The sequence below is a fragment of the Parastagonospora nodorum genome (assembly GCF_000146915.1).
Source record: "Parastagonospora nodorum SN15 chromosome Unknown scaffold_36, whole genome shotgun sequence".
Lineage (NCBI taxonomy): Eukaryota > Fungi > Ascomycota > Dothideomycetes > Pleosporales > Phaeosphaeriaceae > Parastagonospora > Parastagonospora nodorum.
The window spans coordinates 115,711-136,135 of NW_001884584.1; the positions used below are offsets into that span (position 1 = coordinate 115,711).

Genomic DNA, 20,425 nt, shown 5'->3' on the forward strand with positions numbered 1-20,425 from the left:
TGGCCGCAACGAAATCTTTGTTGAACACTCCGCTGGAGTCAAGGAAAACTGGCTAGCACCCATTGCCATGAGCTCGATGTTCTCCCAACTGGGCAATCTCTTGAAGTCGTCAATGTGCGACTGGAGTTGTAGAACAAGACTCCATTCATCGTCTGATATCAGATTGTGCTTTCGCCTGGTCAACAGCTCCATGCAAGCTAATACAGCCTTTGGGATCTCGTTGTTAGCAAGCGACCGTAGGCTTTTGCACTCGTGCTTGTGTCCGTGGTTCCAGGCCTCCTTCTGACATGCCTAATAAATCATAAGCAATGATTCTATCCAACTAGAACTCTCCGCATACCTTGCTACAATATCGGAAACGCTGGCATCCCGCACACTTCGAGACGGTCGTATCTGGTGGTACATATAGTCGTGTGCCGCTTGATGCTCCCTCAGTCCAGACATAGCAATTCGCGCACGTGTCGTGGAGGTACTGAGTATCTAAAGATCCGAGTAAAGGCCGGTCGATTGCTGTAATCTGCTCGCCAGCTCCGAATTCACGACCAGCAAAAAGACCATTTCCAATGCTCACGCCTTTGCTGTTGGTTGATTGGCTGATGTAGAAAGGTGGTGACGAGGTGCTTGTTGATTTGGACATTTCCTGTTGATCCGTATTGTAGAGACTGAAGAGAATACAATGGATAGTTTGCCTTGTGATATGAACGATTTCAACACGTTTATCGTATCACACAGCGTTGTGGTGTCTCAGGAGTGGAGCGAGAAATCGTGAGTGGAGGGTCGCAGCTAGCTCGGATTTGGCCTAGTCTCGAAGCTCTTCATCTGTCTGCACTCGACATCGCATCTAACTTCACACTTTCTATATTCACTAGAGGAGTTAATGTCAGAGTACTTTGACTCGTTCGCGGAACCATCTTTGTCTGAGCCCTCTTGACCAGCAGTTTCTTGCTTCTGGCGCCGATCCAGGGAAGTCTGAGCGCAATGAAGAATGACAGAGCTGTGGCTCATGAATATTCAATTAGTAGCAAGGTTGTCAAGTCTTGGCCAAATCGCCTCTGCAAACATTCTCCCAGAAGCCCTTAGAAAGCTAGGCCAGCATCGAAGCAGAACGATCAGGCGGTGGTGTCTCTTGTGCCTCATCAGCCCTGCCATCGCCATGAACATCGAAATCTCGGAAAGCACTCGTCTCAAACCGCCCGTAATCAACAATGTATCTTTGCCTTCAAAACACTGTCTTTCTTCCTTCCTTCCTCTCATCGTCCCCTCGACATTATCCATCAAACGCCTCAAGCCGAACCATTAAAAGAGTAATTCCCTCTTCGCACGTCCTTCCCAGCCATCACCCCCTTTCACGACATACATCACACCGCCGAAGTTTCCCCTTCACAACACCAACTCCACCCCTCCACCAATCCCTCTCCACTCAAACAAAAACCACCCCCGCCGCCCCCGCCAACACACCCACAAACCCCATCTTCTCCATCCCCCCAGCAGCAGCAGCAGCAGTACTCCTCGTCGCCCCCGCCCCCGTCGCCGTCGAACTCGTACTCCCACTCGCTGCGCTCTCGGTAAAAACGAACGTCGAGTTCCTGCTCACGCCTGTTTGAATGGGTGGGGGGCCGCGGATGGTTGGTGTCGCTGAGGAGGGGGAGAGGAGGGATTCTCGACTCGATGACGCTGACGCTGACGATGTCGCTACGATAGGTATTGAGGAGGATGATGTTTGAGCGGTCGACAGTCCGAGGAGGGAGAAGAGTGTTAAGCGGACCGAGTGGGATTTCATCGTGAAGAAGACTCCGAAAGCTTGTGAGATTATGGATATTTCGAGCTGTATTTTGTGTGAAAGAATATGACTGGTTCGGTGCGTTCAGATTGAACGGGTCAGGCTAAGCAGGTCAATGTAGTTTTTTTTTCTGAGAGAGAGAGAGAGTAGAGAGCGAGTTGTCCTTCTAACACTTGGGCGATGCCTTCCCTTCCCGGGCAACCCTTTTCCTTTCTATAACTCCGAACACATGCACGCACGGGCATCGCACAATTCTCCGGTCCTGCATGTTACTGGTCCAGTCGCTGAAACGAAACGATGTGGTTGGTTCGAAAACCTGAGATCTTCCCGAAACATAGGTGTGGTGTTGGTGCGCCATCGGCTCTCCGCAAAGCGGATGCCGGAGACCGAAGCGGGCAGCGACGACATTGAACTTTTGAAGGTAGGTAATTGTGGGATGTGTGAGGCATGGGAGAATTACTCAAAGATCTGATTTCCGCTTTCTAAAGGGGGGGTATGTCGGTACGAAATTACGAAACTCCACTCAGGGAAAAAAACACACAAACCGCGCTGTGATGTCGCACCTCTTCAGGGCAAAACACACACACCTTCTCTCCCTCACATCTACTTCCCATTCTCCCCCACGCCCTCCAACCTCCCCACCAACCTCTTAACCGCACTCCACTCCTCCCCCCTCGTCTCCACACCGCCCAAATCACTCCCGACCTCAAAGACCGTAACAACGCCATCCATACCCCCCACCGCAACTCTGCGCCCCTCATTCTTCTCCCACGCCAACTTGTTCAGACTGCGGTTCATATACCCCAGGCCCGATGGCATGCTCGCGAACGCGCCGCGCTTGCCGTCGCTCGGCTTGATCGACTGCACGGGGACTTCGACGTCGACGTTGATGTCCCAGACCTCGAGGGACCCGGCGCCGTCGACAAGCGCGAAGACGGAGGGTTTCGTGGGCGACCAGCGCGCATCATAGACGAGGTCTTCGCGCGCAATGTCCAGCACGGGAGTGACTTGTTGCGCGGTGCCGGATGCGAGCGTGGTGTTGGAGGCGCCGGTTGCGGCGGGCGGGCGCACTTTCCAGAGCTTGACGCTCCAGTCGACGCTGGAGGAGAGGACCAGGTCGCCGAGATCGAGCTGGCCTTTGGCGGGGTGAAAGTCGAGGGACATGACGGGCGCGGCGTGGCCGCCGTATTTGACGCGGCCGTCGACACCGGCTTTGGCGCCTGCGCGGTCGTAGCGATGGCATGGGTAGATGGAGCCTTCTTCTGTGCCGGCGAGAAAGTATGTGGGGTCGGACTGCGGGAAGGCGATGCAGGTGACTGCCATGTCGTCTGTCTTTGCTGGGGGTGGTGAGGTAAGTTCGAGGAACTCTTGTGGCTGTGAGAGCATGTCCACTGTCCAGCCGCAGACCACGCCATCCGTCGAACATGAGATGATGTTGTTCGCGTTCTGCGTACCGACCACGTCGATCGAGTAGACGGGATGCGTGTGCCCTGAGCCAGTGAGCGGCGTCTTCTGCACTGATGTAGCGCCCGCTCGAGTGTCCCATATCAAGACCTGGCCCGAGTATGCACCGCCAATGATGAGGTTTGGGTGGAAGGGCGAGAATTTGGCAGTAATGATGTCGGACTGGGCGTGGAAGATCCATTCAGGACGGTCATGCATGTGCATATTCCAGACCTGAATGAGTCCATCTGGGTCGTGAGGAGCGGATGGGTTCTTGGTATACGATGCGAGGACGAGTTCCGGAAACTGTGAGACTGTTAGTGGTAGTCATTTTAAGCGCGCGTTGTCACTCACCTTGGTAGAGAAATCCAGATCTGATATCATCCTCTTCTTGCTCCACCGCTCGTCCCAGAACTGTGCAATCTCCTTTATCCGCCTGCCCCTCTTGCCTCCAGTCGAGCCGTAGCCTTCATCTTCTTCATCGACATCTACGCCGCCGAGCGCATAGTCTGCGAGGATGTCGTAGTCGAGCTGCTGGTCCAGCGCCCTCTCCAGCACCTTTGTGCTCCGCTCGACGAATCCAATGAACTCGTCCGAGTTCTCCACCGCCGTCAGCTCCTCGTTCGACAGCGTCTTGAACGGAAAGTTCTCCTCTGAAGTCGAGGGTATGATGCCATCCTGCGCCGCTTGTTGCGCGACTTTGAGCTCCTCCTCAATCTCCCTTCGCAGCTGCGTCCGGATCTCCTCGTCCCTCTCCTTCTGCCTCCGACTCAGTCTCTTGCTCTTCGGTGACCGCGTGGGGCTCTCGTCGCGCTCTGAGTCGCTGGCTCCTGCTCCGGCACTCCGCGACTTCATGGGCGTCCATTCTATGCTTGCCTGCACTCCTTTGCTGTATGTGATGACCTCCTTCTCCTTCTTGACCTCGTCGGTGACCTGGCCGTCGTACTCGTAGACGGTCGCTAGCGGGCCTATTGACAGCGTCTGCATCTCCCTGTCCACCATGCTGCTTATCGAGTGATTCGAGGGGCCCTCATTGTCGCTGCTCAGCTGGCCTGCGCTCACTATCGAGGTTGGGCGTGTCGGTCGTCCTGCGCCAGCTGGGGAGCCAGGTTGTGCGGAACCAGGTCGGCTCTCCCCAATGAGGCTATTGATGAGGAGGTTGACGTCGTTTGATCGCTTCTCGAGGTCTTCGCTTCGTCTCGGTGTCGGTGAGAGTATCTGATATGGTCAGTACTTGATTGTATGCTGTGAGTATGGGAACCGTACTTCGCCCAACGGACTACCACTGAGTGATTGCCGGCTTGCTGACTCTTGCTTCCTCAACTCGCGCTGGCGCTTCAGCTCTGCGAGTTTCGCCTTCTTTGCGAGAATCTCATCGCGCCGCTGTTGCATCGTAGACTCGGACATGGTGTGGAGATGTGGAGGATGTCGTAGGGGGTTTGACTGCGATATTGCAGGCTGTGGCAAGAATTAAGCTTTAAATATCCCTCAAGTAATTCAAAGACAACCTCACGCCCGTCTCACTCTTCCGCAGTGCAATGCGCAAGTATGTTTGTATGTAGCTTCGCACCCCCGAAGATCGCGCCAAGCACCGCGCCAGGAACACTCCCCTAGCGCCGTCTTCCGCAGACGTGCCGAAATCTTGAACCTCGACTTCACGCCCATCGTCACCCACCCATCCCCATCCGCCCCGACACCGCGCCGGCCACTCCCATCCGGTCCCTATCCGCCCGCGCACCACCGTCGCACATACTTTTACTCTGCCATTGGACCCGTGCGACCTCGGCTTCACCATGTCTGCTTCTACAGGTGTTAATGTACGCTTCCTCACGCCATTGCAGCCCGATGCAAGCTGTCAATCCGTCAATTGCAGCTGCGTGCAGCTTCCCGAACGATCCACGATAGCTAACAACGTGTGGAAATAGGTCCTCCGCTGGTCCGCCCTCGGCTTCGGCGTCTTCTACGGCGCATACCACCAACTCAGCTTAAGCGCACGCGACAAGGCCAACGCATCGAAGAAGGAGTGGGAGCACAAGGAGTCGTTGATCAGGCAGGCAAAGGCCGAATGGGCACGGTCGCATCCTGAGCCAAAGGCTGCGGGTACGTCTCGTCGAATATCTAGACGTTGTATTTGGAATCATGTACTAATCGAACAACAGTCTCAGCAAACGCAAACGACCCCAACGCCGACCTCAACACCATCCTCGGCATCACAGACAACTGAGCGGCGAGGCTGGCTTGACGTTTTCTTGTAGCATGGAGGCATGAGCATGGGGAATCAGACGCATAATACGAAATCAATCCACCTTCGCAGCAGCCGAGACGCGAGAGAAAAACAATCCATCCGTCCAACAAGTTGTGCTGCTGCGTGCCGCGCAAAGGGGATAAATCTTGCCTTCGTATATTTTGTACCCCAACCTGTACAGTATTAGACGCCCGAGTGCGGTTTGCGCTTTTGAAATATACATGCTTATTCTACTTCTCTTCGTACACAATTCTTCACGTGCTTTTTCAATCAACATCCATGGATCGATCATGCGTGATCAGCACTTTTCTCATTTGAAACCGCGGGGTCATGTATTCTATACACAAAAGCACTTTGCCTTTCCTCCACCCCTCCCAATCCCCCCTCCAATATGCATATCGCTCCAAAACAAGTACCAAAACCAAAAAAAGGAATGAAGAACGGAAGAAACGGAGCCGTATCAAACGCCCTACCAAGGTGGTAGTAGGTGAGTAGAAATTGAGCGCATGCAAGAGAGCTAAAATATAAACAAGAAATTGGCTCTCTGCATGCTGAGCGAATTTTAGGTGACGCGTTCGTTCGTTTGTTGGCCTCCAATGTACATTTCTAGTAGTACATAAATCCCTACGTTTCTAGTCTTTACAATACCTCGCCCACAATCTTCGCCGCCTCCTTGTACGTCTTGAGCAGCTTCTCGCACTTCTCGCGCTCGGCCTTGATCGTGTCGTCTTCGTACAGGAGCTCCTGGAAGAGATCTTCCTTGTACAGCGACGAGACGAGCCTGTTTTGCACGACGTCTTTGGAGTGGTTGACGAGGAGGTGCATAATGGCCTTAGGAACTTGGTCTGCGACGGTTTCTCGCACAATGTTAAAGTACGAGGAGATGAGGCGGCGGATAAGTTCTGTCTCAAGAGCTTCGCGCTCAGTGAGGGCGGGTGCTGATTCTGGGTCGGATGGCTGCGGCGTGTTAGGAAACGATCACGAGTAAGCTCATGTACAACTTACGAAGCCACCCTCAAAACCGTGGTCCCGAATGGGACTCATTGGAGCGTCGTCTTCATCGGGAAGCATCTCCAGAACGTGAGTAGGTTGTCGAACTTCCCGGGTCCGAATGCTCTGTGCGAAGCTGGGTTCGACATTTTGGCTGACGTGCCGGCTTCCGGGCCGGTTGTCTCCAGGTTGCTGTACAGTGTTTGCTGAGTTGGCATACGCGGTTGCGCCATCTTTCCCAAAGAAGTAGTTCAGGAAGCTGTCGCGCTGTGGTGCTGGGGGCGACCTTTGCCGGTTGTTGAGCTGGCCTGATATGCTACCTTGGCCGTTCAATAAACGGCCGACTGCTGGTGACATACTGCGGCTCGCCTGTGTTTGGTGTTTCCGCAGGGGCAGACTCTTTGCAGATGCGGGGGTTTCGAGCTCTTCGCCATTCTCGAGTAGCTCACCACCGTTGGCCTCAGCAATGTTGAGCTCCTTCAACCGCCTCTTCTCCCTCTTCTTCTTCTCCGCCTCCATAGCAATCTTCTTTTCCCTCTGTTCCTTGTCGTTGATGACGGCTGACATGGCAGCTGCTGCGCCAAGGAAATTGGGATGATTAGTGTTGATGTATGCTCTTTGAATGTCGATGAGCGAAGCGACGTAGGTTGAACACGGACCGAGTTGTTCTCGGAGCAGATCGGACACCACTTCGATCAGCTTGCCCTGCAGTCGAGGGTACCTGGTCAACTCGGTTGATCCGCAGGTGTGGCAGATCTTAATGAGCTCTTCGTAGACCAGCTCCACACAACGCTGACTCGGTATCTCCAAAAGCTTAATTTGAGGTTTTACCAGCAAGTCGAAAGCCAACTCTGGTACAAACAAACTGGGCCGCGGTCCAGTGGAGTTACGGATGGCTGTCCGGATGTCGAGGACGGAGAGGTTCATGGTGGGGTCAACCTGCTCTAGGGAATTGCCATAGACGGAGTTGAAAATGTAGTATATCCTGGCACCACCGCACAGCTCTTTAGTAGATATTTCGGTCGAGGTTCCGTCAATGGACGATATGAAGGACGAAGCGAAGCGGGTCATAAGCTGGAGTATGAGAGAGCCTCGGTGTTCCTTTCCGGTGAAAGCGACATCGCCGTAGCTGGCCAATTCCTGCTGTGTCTGTCCCATCAGGGTGTTCAGCCTCGCCTTGATGTCTGGTAACCGGTCGCGGATATGTGCCATGAGGGTCTGGTTCAGGCTCTTTGCGAGGAACTGGGTTCCACACTTGTTCGCCATGTTCCGGTAGGCGGGGTGGTGTCGGAAGAAGTCGCGCTCGTCGGAGAGAGCATCGTGGAGCGACTTGCTGGTCTGGATGTCGTGTTGTGAGCGGTTGACAATACCGATAAAACCCAGCTTGAGGGGGTACACGCGTCCAGAGAGAATGTCCATGGCGTTAGTGCCGTGGTCCATTAGATCCAGCTTTGTGAGGACACCGATGGTCCGCTTTCCCATGGGGTCGACATGGCGGGCGAGCTTCAGCGCCTCCGAGTTGACGAGATCGACGTTGGCGGGCGAGACGGCGAGAATGACACTGTTCGGCTTCGCAATGTACTCGGTGATGAGACCGCGTGTCTGCTTTTCGATGTCTGTTGGCTGGTCGCCAATGGGAACCTGCAGCCGTTAGCTCCTTCCCGTGCAGCGAGCGCCTTCGCACGAACCTTGGTCAACCCAGGCAAATCGACAAGTGTCAAGCTGAGCACGTGCGGCGAGTAAATCTTGAGGTTGATGGGCTGCCTGTTGATGCCCTTGTTGTTTCCTGCTATCCTCGACGTTTCGTTCTCAATCTCCTTTCTGACCTCGCCGAAGTCGTAGAACTTCCGCCCGGGGATGTGCAGGAACTCTCCCCATTCCTGCTGCCCGGCAACGCTCGCCGGAGTGTGGGGCACGTGGACCTCGTCGTCTTCGTCGGCATCGTCGCGTTCGCTGGGCAGGTTGATGAGCTGGAGAATGAGCGGCCGCCTGGTGACGATGCCGCTACCTCGGGGCAAGAAGTCTCTGCCGACAATGTTCTCGAGCACCGAAGATTTCCCCGATGATTGTGATCCTACGACAACCTGCTCGAGTCAGTACAGCTCGCGCCGAACCATGCGGCAAACTTTTGACGCCAACTTTTCCACCAGCAACGGCCTATACCCGCGGGGTCACACGTACAATCTGGGGCAGGTCGAGGGAGTCATTTCCAATGGTGTTGAAAACAAGGTCCTGCAGCCTGTTGACAATGTTGAGGAGCTCCTCTCCCAGCGAAGCCATGGTGTTGGTGGTGGTGTCGTTGCTCTGCGCTCAACGGCTATAGCTTGTGCTTCAAACGGGCGGTCAACTAGCTTCAAAAAGTTCCCGTAGTTGCCAGTTGCGTGCGATGAGACGGATTCGGCGGGACGGGCAGGTGCGGGCGTTGGGCAGATCGCGTGCCTGGATGGATGCACCGTTATTGTGAGGCTCGTGATGGGCTGCGGTCCTCCGTCATGGCGAATCTTCCAGGGAACTTTGGAAGCGAGCAAGTCGCAACTCGAGCGTAGTCACGTGCCAGCACCGCGGACCCCCGTTAACAACGCATCATTCTCCTTAATTTTGGGTCTCGACGCCCATACCCAGCGCATTAAAGCGAGCCGACGCGGAAACCACCCGGCATGCCTATCCTTGTTCACCGCCAGGAGCAAACATCGCAGCACACTGCAAACATATCGCCAGCGCTGTCGACGCTTTCGCCACGCATGCACTGCCTCTGCAAAGGGAAATACGTCAATACGTCAGAGCCTAGCAGATCACCCGTGATGGACTTTGCCAATATACGCATGCAATCCGATTGGCATGGCATGGGCATCTCCTTCATGGCATCGACCCGCACTGCCGTAGGAGCCGCACTTTGTACGCAATGACTTGCTAACATCGAGTCGTCTCACTGCAGCTCGTGACTTTGCATCATATGCCCCGCATACTTGCTACGCCTCGCCAGGCGGGTTCCAGAATGTGAACGGCTGGCCGCAAACGTTTGCATTGTTTGGGCCATCGCTCGGGTACAGTCGGACCGTCGGCCAACGGATAACGAAGTCACGTCCTTATCGCTGGATTCCCTGAGTAAGGTAAGGCTGCCGTCACACGCGACACCACCTAATGATCAACATCTAGTCCACCTCATATCGGTGGTTCTCTGGACCTGAATCATGGTCGTCAGGGCCGAAGCCTGCTCAATCTTGGGCCGTAGCGATGCGAGCACCGCAATGCTGGGGTACCTCGATAGCTATTCACCGGACTCAGATCTCCATGGATGCTGATTGGCCCACCCAGCAACGTAACACTGACCGTGTTGTCTTACTACCAACGTCGTCTCCCGAGGGAAGCCTATCATAGTAGATAAGCCCTCTCTTATCAGGCTGACCGCCAAACAAAGCAGGAATGGGCGTTGGGCGCCGCTGTACATAGGCAGCAGTAGCCCTTCGTTGTGCTCATTCATTCCATTCTTATCTCTCACCCACACGCTTGATAAAAAAGCGTTGGCTCCCCTTGGCACAGGTATAACTATACAATCACACTCTTCGTCGCTCTCAATCGACCTACTGCTCCCCACCACAACCACGAAAGTTCCATGGCCTCAGAGTCCCTCATTCTCACTACCGAAAACTCACAACACGACATTACTGTCGGCACGATTAAATGCACAGCACCAATTCCCTTTGGAGGCGAAGAGCAATGGCTCTACCTGCCGGCCACCAAGAAGTTCGACCTGTCGCGGGGGTCGCAGCAGAAGATGGTGTTTGAATGTGACGAGGAGGACCGCAACCACAGCGGCTTCATGATCGATCCGGCCACATCGGTTCTTATCGTCGTCGACATGCAGAACTACTTCATCAACCCTATCTACCGGGACCACGCCGCCGGGATTGCTGCCATTGAACCGACCATCAAGGCTATCGAGCGGTGCAGGAAGGAAGGCATTCAGATCGCGTGGCTCAACTGGGGCCTCAACGACCATGATCTGAAGACCATGGCTCCTGCCATTCAGCGCGGCTTCAGCAAGACCTTGGGCTGGCATGTTGGTCTTGGAGCGCAGCTGCCCGGCCGACAAGGAAGATGTCTGTTCAAGCGAACCTGGAACGCCGACCTCTACGAACCCATGAAGGCAGTGGCTGAACCTGGCGATCTCTTCTTTGACAAGACGCGTATGAGCGGACTGTGGTCTACCAAAGAACCGCTCCACGAGTATCTACGAGCATCTGGCAAACAGACCTTGCTCTTTGCTGGAGTTAACACCGACCAGTGTGTGTTCGGCACTGTGTCTGATGCCTACTCTTACGGATGGGATTGCATCCTGCTCAACGACTGTACGGGCACCATGACGGGTCGCGGCGCTCAGGAGCTTGCCGAATACCAAATCTCGCAGAACATGGGCTTCGTGACTACCAGCAGCGCGCTCTGTGAAGCTCAGATGATGTGAGCACGCAACTTGGTCGATGCGTTGTCAGCCAGCTCCTTGTCTTTTATGCTCTTAGCATCCTTTTGCGAAATACCCTAGAAGTCTATGGACTTTCGAGAATGAATCAATGAATTAATATGATCTCTTATCTATACCTATGCTTGGCCATTCAAAGTCGTGGTTGCCCGATGCAGTCGTGGATCTGCAGGAAGCGTACGAATGACGACATAGCCGAGTAACCTCAACTAGGAAACATGTCACGCAACAACTGAACACTCCCACTGACCCATTGAATCGTTATTCGATGCTGAAATCCATTCTGTATCTTCCCTGACCTTGTGAAATCGTTGCAGTCACAATACCTCATGACTAACATGTTCATCAAGAGATTGGCGGCCCTTGTTTGCTCGCTGCAGCTGTTCAGCCCAGCGCTCGCTCTTCCAGGCAAACAACAACCTCTCAGCTCACACAACTCCAAAGGCTTTCAAGCAGTTCGAGCAGAGTATGTCTAACCACATGACAAACATATCACGAGCTCACTAGTACCTCCCAGACTCAAAAAAGCCGAGATCATCCCAACAGGTAACTAGTCGACACCACACCCATTCTACCAAACCCCGCAACTCACCACCCCAGTAATCGACGACTTCCTCCCCAGCCTAACACTCAGTGTCTCCTGGCCCAAAACCCACGCCAAACTCGGCAACACCATCAAGCCCAAACACCTCCAAAAACAGCCCACCATCACTCTCCATGATGAAACCACCTCGGACATGACCTACTACATCACCCTCACCGACCCCGACGCCCCTTCGCGTGAGAATCCCAAATGGAGCGAAATGTGCCACTGGATCGCTACCAACCTCACCTCATCCTCAAACACCATCCCCATGCCCATCTCAGAGTCTGGTCCAGACGACGTAATGCCCTACAAACCCCCCGGCCCACCGCCCAAGACCGGAAAACACCGCTATGTGTTCCTCGTCTTCGCGCCGCGCAACGGCACCAGCGAGACGCTGCACCCGTCGAAGCCCGGGGATCGGCAGCATTGGGGCTTCGGAAAAGAGGGGAAGGGCGTGAGGGAGTGGGCGGGGGAGAATGGACTGGTTGCTGTCGGGGCGCAGTTTATTTACGCGGAGAATGAGAAGCAGTAAAGATTGATTGATGGACATTGCTATGTAACCCAATTTATTTGACGGCGGCCAGGACTTCGCCTTGTAGCGTGCACAATTCTACCACTCTGCTCACGCCGCTGATTTCTGCTTTGCTGGCGAGTAACTTCTCTTTGACGAATTCGCATGTCGTGGCTTCGGCTTCTAGCGCGGTGTTGCCCCATGCTGCGACGTCCTTGGAGCCCGCGGGGAGAAGGTGGCTTTCGCCTGAGAGACGGAGTAGCGCATCTTCGATATCCTGGTCCGCCGCGGCGATTTGTGACTGTAGGTAGACTGATTGCTGAAGTAGTGCACGATCGTTGTTGGATGTGCGCGCGAGGTGCGGGAGGTGTGGGAAGAGTTTTGTGATGGGCATTTGCGGAGCTGTAGTTTGCTTTGTCGAGGCAGCTTCTATTTCTGCTTTTTCGTCTTGTTCCACAGTTGGCGGATGTTGCAGGCTCTCGTAGCTTTCGATCAGGCTGGCTCGAGCGGTGGTGTACTGGGTGTATACATCCCTGACTCTTTGCTCGGCGGATGCGAGATCTACGGGCGCGTTGTCTTTCAATGGGCGCTTGATAGGCGATGCATCTTCTAGGAATATCGAGTCTTCTTCCATCTTGACTAATTCGCCCTGCACCCATTCGACCATTTCATCCTTTGCACATTCCAGTGCATACACTTGCTGCTGTAGACTAGCCTCACCTCGGGAATGACTCTGGGCTTCGACTCGGGCTGCTTTTGCCCTATCCATATTCGCGCGCGATTCGAGGACTTCTTGCTTCAGCTTGAACACCCATGTCTGGTCGTCGTTTGACTGAGAAATGTGTTCCAGACGCTCTGCTGGAAGATCCGGTTGTTCCCCAATAGTTTCTTTGACGAGAGCTTTCGGGTCCTTGGGTGCATGGGAGGGTCTCGCACTAAGCAGTTTCTCCAACGAGTCTTGAATGACTTGCAGCTCGGCAAGCCGTCTGCGCTGACGCAAGAGAGCAATGTAGCCTTGCGTACTTCCGTCGTCGTTGTCTGCCTGGGCTTGCGTCCGGTTCTCGTCAACATGGCGTTGCTGAAGATCCTGAAGGGAAGCCTGGAGCTCTCTATGCTTGGCTTGGGCTTGGCTATGTGCTCGCAAAGCCTGTAGATATTCCAGACGGCATCCTTTCAGGCCGGGTGGGTTGGTAGAGGCTGCTGATATGTTGTGTGGGCACACGTGGTTGACGTGCTCGTTCTTTGTTGCTGTGTTCACAGGTCTGAGGCTGGTCGTTAGATATTTTGAGAGCGTCCGCCGTATCCTGAGCGTGTCCTCGCGGGAATTTATGTACGATGAAAGAGCGCGATCCACTTCCGATATGGGACAGGTGGTGGGCGCCGGCATGTTTGCGGGTTGTTTACACTCCCCGATGTCGCACTTTGAAGGATAGCACAGGTTATTGAGCCTTTTACCGTCTATGTGTCGGTCACTTCGTTTTCAGCTAAGGCCGTTTTATTCTCCGAATTCGTTGTTGGTTGTACAGTACGTAAATAACAGACGCTGGCTGTCTCTCGCGCTAACAGCTCTTGAAATAGCGAGCGGAAAGCTAAGCCAAGACGCGTTTAGTGCCGAACACGCTGTCACATGCATCACCGCCCATTTGCAGTTCCTTCTATACGTTCGCACAACTTCCAAAAAGACTCTCTGTTGATTGGCGGTAATTCTGTTTATTTTGAGCCTGAGAGACTAGCTCACATGGCAAATATGTACAACACCTAGATCAAGTTGTTTTGATCTCTTTCTATCCACCTACCATCCGAGCAACGGGTCGGGACCAATATTTGCCGCATGCGAGATTGCTTGCATGACCTCTAATATGGCAGAAGGTGCCAAAAAAAACATGATTCGTTTATGATCAAATGTTTCACTGCTATAGTAGCAGTTAAAGAATGGCCAAGTGTACAAATATCCTCGCTGTCCCAGTCACCACAAGTACAGGATCTGCACTGCGCCTCTACCCTGCGAGCAATAATTGTGCTTCGACAGTTGGCTTCTGTGGATCCGTCTTGGGCGTACTAACCTTGGTAAGTTTGAGGAATATATACCGTCACTCCCTGAGTCCTCTTAGGTATCAGTCGCTGATTTGGGTTTCCTTTCAGGAGCGGCCTGTGGACCAGCTCTAAGTCTGAAAGCTCATCATCTTAAATGATAAATCGCCATAGTCTTCGCCACCCTTGTCATTCTTCCACGAACCCGCATAATGGTGTAGCACAAGCTTTGGCGGCAATTGTGCCTTCTCTTCTTCCGTGTACGTGTTGGACGAAGCCGCGAACGAGCGTCCTGGCATGACGAGAACATCTCCGACTAGCTTTGGTTGCAGGAGCTTCGACAGATCGTCTTCCCCAATCGTTTGATTCAGCTGCTTGCTCAAGCTCTTGTACACGCCGGTTGTCAAGCGTCGCGGTCCGGAGAAATCTACCACGTCTCCCATCATTTCCAGAGTCACGTTCTCCACCGTAACGTTGTGCTCCATGGGCTTCTGATGTAGCGTCTCGAAGATATCATCTATGACCTGCATCGTGTGTGTCGACCCCTTCTTCGACATAATCGTCCAACTTGCGAATTGCCGGACGAATTTGCCTGGCCATCCCCAGTCGAACTCCCAGCCTACCACCAGGTCGGCGGTCTCTCTGTATTCTTCTGGAACCTACTCGTCGATCGGAACGCCTTCGCAGGATATGTCGAGGTCGGACCAGGTCGTACAGCATAACGTATCGCAGTATGTCGGCTTTGAAGATTGGAATTGGGAGCGCAAGATAGTCTTCCACGATATTAGACCGCAAGACGAACACCCTCTTTACCATCTCGTCGCCGCTTTTTCCTCTGTCATCGATTCGACCTCGTAACCTGGATTACTGTCGATGCAGGTCTTGGTCCAATCACGGATCTCGTCGCTCATGCCATGAGGTCCCAGTTTGTACCAAAGCTTCCTCGGTATGCCCCTGTACTCCTCTACCGCCTGGGTTGTGGGTACCGCCGCTGGTGGTGCTTCCTCTGGCTCTGATGCTGCGGGGTCTGGTGGAGCTAGCATTGGCGGCGCTGACGACGGTGCTATTGGTGCATGATTAGGATCTGGAAGCCAGTACCGTGGAACGTCCAAAGATTGAAAAACAGTATTACAATGAAGGCTGCCAGAAGCGTGTAAAGCGGACTCAGTATAATAAGGATCCTGAGTCAGCCTACCCCTAACGTCTGCCGAACAAAGAGGCACGGTGGGAACGAGGCTGAAGCGAGCGGCAAATGTGATTACTGGTGTTGAGAGCGCATACGGCGCACATAGCCCAGTCTGTAATGTTCCTGGTCGCTTTCTTCTGTAGCAAAACTTGATTAGTCGAGAAGGCGCGCGAGTTTTGCAGCGTTCAGGTCACTCGGCAATCTGATGGCGGTTTATCAAAGTTGGTCCGGGCTTCGAGGCACTTCGCAATTACAACTTTGCTGTACCGCAACAGTACATGATTCAATAGACTCCGGCGCTTACAACAGTACATGATTCAACAGGCTCCGGCGCTTACAACAAGTGCCGTGATAGGTGGCTCAGAAGACGATTCTGGATTAAAGTGTGTTTTCTTCGTTGTGCGCACTGACAATCTGCTGTCGAAGTTTGCGAGGCACTTCGTGTTCTTTGTTGGTCGTTATCACAGTATACCCAAATCGGCCTTAAGCGCTAACTCGGCACACGCATGGCCCCCAGTTATGTGTGACAGCTGCAGATTTCCTAACTCTTTCGGGGGTAGCACTTTTGACATATGTCGTCTCTTTTTCGGACAGGGCAGATTCCTAAAGGAAGACTGGGAACCTACGCCATTGAACAGGGCCATTTTATAGCCGAAAGCTAAGATATATAGTATCATGATCTGTTTGGGGTTTGACGGCGCGAGCCTGTGTACAGCTTCAGTCCATGTGAGGGGCTGCCAGTCGTTCCACCCTCGTCGCTTCCTACTGTAGTTGAGCTTCATTCAGAATGGTGTTGACTTGTACTACTTGTGTTTGCTAAGGAGCGAAGATTGTCATGATCAAAAGCGTCCAGGCTCGTCGAATGGTTCAGAACGAACGACTGCAACGTCGGAGCTAAGCTAGGTGAAAGTGCACATTCAAAGTCAATTTGTAACGCAAATGCGCCTATATTCCAAGACTATGATAAGACAATGTGATGCGCTTGTACACAAAGAGTTTGTTGGTTTCGTAACTCGACACTAATCATCGTTCCACCACTCATCTTCTAACAGTTCCTTCGCGGTTGGTCGATCTCTCCAGTCCAGCATCATGATTCTGCCAATAAAGTCTTTGTCCCGCTTGCAGACTTCTCTCTCCGTCGTGCGTGAAAATGATGTAAGCTTCTCTTGTGGTATCGCTTGCATCAACCACAGAATTGACTGAACAGTTTTTTCGCTAGCAATGTCTGCAATCTTTGCAGGGAAAGGCCCAAAGTAGCGAAATTGTTGCATCATAACTTCTGCCAGATATTCTTCGTGGTCTCGGTCAAGTTTAGGTCGAAAGAGGTTGAAGTCCCCACCGTATATCAGGCTTATGAGCTTGATTGAAGCAGTGTCAGTATGTGAATGGGATGGGAAATGGCTAAAACAACGAAGGCTAGACGTACCAAGGTGCCGAACGACCAGATGTCTGCAGCAGTGTTCCAGGGCATCTCCATGAGAACCTCTGGACTTGACCACATTGGTGTGCCGACTCGCGTTCCAGCTGTAGCCCACTCGGAATCCACAGGGTAACATCCACCGAAATCACCAAGCTGGACATCGGAGAAGCGATTGTCGTCATCTCGTTGTAATTTGACAAAGACGTTGTCCAGTTTGACATCTTCAACTCCAGTCAGCTAAGTATTAGGAATAGAGAGAGTTTATACCTGTATGCACAAAATTATCTTCGTGAATAACCTTGAGCGCTTCGAGAACGCGACGGCATGTATACTTGATCTGCTTCCGGTTCAATATCGCCCTAACAGTCTCCACTAGGAGATCGCTCTCGAGGTATTTCAGAACGATAGTCGCGGGAAGTGACGGATCTTCGACTTCATCAATCATTGGCCGAAGGAAAGGAGTGCGATGCTGGAGTTTCCTGAGAACATCTCGTTCATTCTCGACCCGTGGATGATCCTCGACACTTTTAACCACGACAGTTTCCCGGAACAGACTCTCCCTTGAAAAAAGGTTAATGTCTTATTTGGCCTCCAATCGCAAATCGCCTACTTTGCTGCGAACCAAACGGTATCTTGGACCTGCTTCGTGATGGTGTAGGTTCAAATCCTACCCTGAAGGATTTGCCCGATTCGCAAAAGCAACGACATGGGGACGAAGAAAAATAGTGGGGAATGGGTATGCATTAATGAGGATGCGAAAGAGAGAGTGGCAACGGCCCTGGAACAATGAGGCCAGGCGGGATGCCAAGACATTTGGCGGGAACGTCAACCCCATCAAATCACGCGGCCGGCCCGTACGTCTTCCCATGACATTCTGAAGAGCGACTACTTGAAATAAAGTCAATAAGTCTCATATGTAACATTTCTCAAGGTGATGATGAAGTCAGGGCTGCCATGAGGCTTCCATGAGAACGCGTGCGCTTGACAAGGCACATCCCAACATGGTTTGTAGAAGTGGATAAAAGTATTGACCTCCGTAAAGTTCAAACGATTATGAGAAATCAAATTTAGTCGCAGAAGCAAATTCAGGAGTGGCACAAGGAGAAGTCCGTTTTGATGCACGACTGTGCCGCAATCTGTGCGCGGTTATTCGAAGGCGGCTCTCCAGGGCTTTCATCTCCATCTTCCATGACCCTCGCCGCAATAAGCGCGACGAAACAGACTGACGCTTCAAAATCTCTACAACAAGAGCAATTCAGTTCGAGCAAAAAAATTCTACGAAGTGAGACGCCGAGGTCTAGCGCTCTGTGTCGTGCTCGATAAAGTAAACATGAGCCCAGGCCCACCACCGAGACCGGATCCAACACAGCAAGGAAAGGACAACTCCCACGTCAATGCAAAATAGAGTCCATACCCCCACCACCGTCTTCTCCTCCTACAAAGTCCACGAAAGTCTCAATTCCATCAAGCGCAGTACCTAAACCTCCGCCTCTGCCTCCTAGAGCCTCCTACCTACCAACCGTTGACAAGGTCCTTTACATACGCCTCATGGCCGCAAGCACAAGTAAACAAGACAGGCCATTCCAGCCATGTCACATGTTCTTCTATGGCTCACTTATAGATCCCGAAGTCATTCAAGCAATCCTCAACCTCGCAGAGCTTCCAACAACGAAACCTGCAATCATTTCCGGCTTCCGTATAAAACTCCGGGGCATGTACCCAGCTCTGGTACCTAGCGCGTCAGGATTGGTGAATGGCACTGTATGTAAGGTCGATACAGAAGAGCATTTTAACAGGCTAGCCGCGTATGAGAGTCCTGCTTACGACTGGGTTAAGTGCGATGCAACTTTGGAAGATAGTACTGTGCTTCCTAATTGTCGCACAATTCTGTTGGGCTGAGATACCAGATAGCAACGAACTTGAAGAAGGCAGTTTTGATTTGCGGCGATATCAGAAGTGCTTCAAACCATCTGTTACTGAGCGAGGGTCGCCTGCATCCTGGAGCTATCCTAGATCTGGTCCCAATTCATTGTTGCGCGCGCCTATGTGGGGCGACGACTGAGATAGGAGGGGCTAGCCGCTTCTTGTTTCTAGAAAGGTTGAAACGATGCTATAAGTAGCAGATGCAAGTGCATGCAACTCAGCAGAGTGATAACAGTAGAAGACGCTTGAAGCTTGAAACAGTAACACGAGTTGCGTATCTAGATTCACTAGTCATCTTGAATCACGGCATCACGCAACGCGGTAGCAGTAACCAGTCTTACAATAGATAGCGTTGCTGCATTGGCTCTGGTATCTATCTGGGCATCAGGTTCGTAGCCCTCGCCGCGTACAAGCTGCAACACTCGACTTCGAGAGCCATGACCCAATGAAATAACTTGCATACTTGTCAACAATCAAGCTAAATCTTCGGCTTGATAGCCTACATAGCTCCACGAAACTAGGTGCTGGGACATCGCGAGACGCTGAATAGGGCTATCAAGCCCGAAGATTAGCTTGGATTGTTGACAAGTATGCAGCTGTCTGACTTAAATAAGAGATGAAAGAAGAGGAGCATCAAAGTATCTGGCCCCTAGAGATGTGCATTAGCTGCGAGATGACTATCAAGATTAGGCTCCTCGTCTAGATACAGAATATAAAGAGGTAGGGAAAGCTAGTTAGCATACTTATTAATAATTAAGCTAATCTTTAGCTTAATCGCCTGTCTAGGTCTAAGAGGTCTAGTACCTAGCTCGTAGAGCTATATAAGCTACTAAGCTAAAGATTAGCTTAGTTATTAATAAGTTTGCTAACTAGCTTTCCCTGCCTCTTTATATTTTACATCTAGACGAGGAACCTAATCCTGCTAGTCTTCTCGCAGCTAATACAACGTCTCTGTAAGTGCACTCATATAAAGCAATTTCCGCCCGTATTGCACTCATCCTGTGTAGGTTTCTCTTTTACTGTCTCTTCTCGACTTCTTTCTTCAGTATCAATGGTGGTTTGTTCCGTTGGAGCTGCCGTGAGTCTGCCGCGAGTGCTATGCCTGAGCCTTTTGTGCCTCGGAAGATTTCTCTTATCCGCAACGCTCTCGCCACAGATCTCGCAGGAGTACCGCTTGTTTCGGTGCTTTGCCTTATGCTCGCGCAAGTTTTTGGCATGAGCATAGCCTTTCGTGCATTGGTTGCACGTATAGAGTTTCGGAGCCTTCGTGCCACGTGTCAATTGTCGATGCTGGACAACCTGTGTATGGTTGCCCGACTCGTTGCGTTCGGTAGCCATGGCAAGGGGTCTTAGGTGGCGTGATGAGAACACGACTGTCGGCCGAGAATGATTGTGCTTTTGCGAGCTTGCAGTCGAAGACGGGCTTGCAAGACTATACATACTTGACAGTGATGCATCAGTGGTGCAGGGCGTGACTTCTTGCTTGGCTTTTTGAGAAGCATTTGCGCCCTCCATATGCTGTGCATCTCCTTGAGCTCCATTCGATACGGGGCAGGTACAAAGGTCAATCATCCACGGGACCAGTGAGAATCCTGATTCGATTGATGTAGAAGGTTGGAAGTGAAGAGTATCGAGGCCAAGGTTGCTGGCATCGATGGCGGCATCAGAGAACCAGTCGTATGGGTACGGTTCGGGCTTCCACTGCTCGTGTACTGTAGTGGACCAAGATGAGAAGTTTGGATGATCATCGCTGTCGCTCGAGATTGGAAATGCGCGAGACCGTAGCCTCGCGCTACGCGGTTAAGATAGGTGAAGACTCTCTCTTAACGACGA

At 52.4% G+C, this 20,425-nt stretch overlaps 12 protein-coding genes across 12 annotated transcripts; 5 read left to right on the forward strand and 7 right to left on the reverse strand.

Moving 5' to 3' along the window:
• Positions 1-322: 322 nt before the first annotated feature.
• On the reverse strand, positions 323-637 carry SNOG_15176 (hypothetical protein; the record flags this gene model as incomplete). The annotated part of the gene is made up of 2 exons (XM_001805285.1): positions 323-376; positions 404-637. The coding sequence occupies 2 exons, from the start codon at positions 635-637 to the stop codon at positions 323-325; spliced, it is 288 nt and encodes a 95-aa protein (XP_001805337.1).
• A 568-nt stretch (positions 638-1,205) lies between these two features.
• Positions 1,206-1,604, forward strand: SNOG_15177 (hypothetical protein; the record flags this gene model as incomplete). Its single annotated transcript, XM_001805286.1, has 1 exon — positions 1,206-1,604. The coding sequence occupies one exon, from the start codon at positions 1,206-1,208 to the stop codon at positions 1,602-1,604; it is 399 nt and encodes a 132-aa protein (XP_001805338.1).
• A 779-nt stretch (positions 1,605-2,383) lies between these two features.
• Positions 2,384-4,630, reverse strand: SNOG_15178 (hypothetical protein; the record flags this gene model as incomplete). Its single annotated transcript, XM_001805287.1, has 3 exons — positions 2,384-3,529; positions 3,578-4,415; positions 4,533-4,630. The coding sequence occupies 3 exons, from the start codon at positions 4,628-4,630 to the stop codon at positions 2,384-2,386; spliced, it is 2,082 nt and encodes a 693-aa protein (XP_001805339.1).
• A 386-nt stretch (positions 4,631-5,016) lies between these two features.
• SNOG_15179 (hypothetical protein) lies at positions 5,017-5,447 on the forward strand (the record flags this gene model as incomplete). The annotated part of the gene is made up of 3 exons (XM_001805288.1): positions 5,017-5,040; positions 5,149-5,323; positions 5,383-5,447. 3 exons carry the CDS (start codon positions 5,017-5,019, stop codon positions 5,445-5,447), a joined length of 264 nt encoding a protein of 87 aa, XP_001805340.1.
• Positions 5,448-6,107: 660 nt separating this feature from the next.
• On the reverse strand, positions 6,108-8,738 carry SNOG_15180 (hypothetical protein; the record flags this gene model as incomplete). Its single annotated transcript, XM_001805289.1, has 4 exons — positions 6,108-6,425; positions 6,474-8,099; positions 8,126-8,542; positions 8,640-8,738. The coding sequence occupies 4 exons, from the start codon at positions 8,736-8,738 to the stop codon at positions 6,108-6,110; spliced, it is 2,460 nt and encodes an 819-aa protein (XP_001805341.1).
• Positions 8,739-9,115: 377 nt separating this feature from the next.
• Positions 9,116-9,563, forward strand: SNOG_15181 (hypothetical protein; the record flags this gene model as incomplete). The annotated part of the gene is made up of 2 exons (XM_001805290.1): positions 9,116-9,353; positions 9,442-9,563. The coding sequence occupies 2 exons, from the start codon at positions 9,116-9,118 to the stop codon at positions 9,561-9,563; spliced, it is 360 nt and encodes a 119-aa protein (XP_001805342.1).
• Positions 9,564-10,071: 508 nt separating this feature from the next.
• Positions 10,072-12,053, forward strand: SNOG_15183 (hypothetical protein; the record flags this gene model as incomplete). Its single annotated transcript, XM_001805291.1, has 3 exons — positions 10,072-10,916; positions 11,316-11,401; positions 11,536-12,053. 3 exons carry the CDS (start codon positions 10,072-10,074, stop codon positions 12,051-12,053), a joined length of 1,449 nt encoding a protein of 482 aa, XP_001805343.1.
• Positions 12,054-12,087: 34 nt separating this feature from the next.
• Positions 12,088-13,419, reverse strand: SNOG_15184 (hypothetical protein; the record flags this gene model as incomplete). The annotated part of the gene is made up of 2 exons (XM_001805292.1): positions 12,088-13,141; positions 13,367-13,419. 2 exons carry the CDS (start codon positions 13,417-13,419, stop codon positions 12,088-12,090), a joined length of 1,107 nt encoding a protein of 368 aa, XP_001805344.1.
• Positions 13,420-13,964: 545 nt separating this feature from the next.
• Positions 13,965-14,143, forward strand: SNOG_15185 (hypothetical protein; the record flags this gene model as incomplete). Its single annotated transcript, XM_001805293.1, is given in 2 exon segments — positions 13,965-14,087; positions 14,105-14,143. The coding sequence occupies 2 exon segments, from the start codon at positions 13,965-13,967 to the stop codon at positions 14,141-14,143; spliced, it is 162 nt and encodes a 53-aa protein (XP_001805345.1).
• A 51-nt stretch (positions 14,144-14,194) lies between these two features.
• On the reverse strand, positions 14,195-14,593 carry SNOG_15186 (hypothetical protein; the record flags this gene model as incomplete). Its single annotated transcript, XM_001805294.1, has 1 exon — positions 14,195-14,593. One exon carries the CDS (start codon positions 14,591-14,593, stop codon positions 14,195-14,197), a length of 399 nt encoding a protein of 132 aa, XP_001805346.1.
• A 279-nt stretch (positions 14,594-14,872) lies between these two features.
• On the reverse strand, positions 14,873-15,529 carry SNOG_15187 (hypothetical protein; the record flags this gene model as incomplete). Its single annotated transcript, XM_001805295.1, has 2 exons — positions 14,873-15,372; positions 15,517-15,529. The coding sequence occupies 2 exons, from the start codon at positions 15,527-15,529 to the stop codon at positions 14,873-14,875; spliced, it is 513 nt and encodes a 170-aa protein (XP_001805347.1).
• A 739-nt stretch (positions 15,530-16,268) lies between these two features.
• SNOG_15188 (hypothetical protein) lies at positions 16,269-17,114 on the reverse strand (the record flags this gene model as incomplete). The annotated part of the gene is made up of 3 exons (XM_001805296.1): positions 16,269-16,607; positions 16,676-16,890; positions 16,937-17,114. 3 exons carry the CDS (start codon positions 17,112-17,114, stop codon positions 16,269-16,271), a joined length of 732 nt encoding a protein of 243 aa, XP_001805348.1.
• Between the last annotated feature and the right edge of the window lie 3,311 nt (positions 17,115-20,425).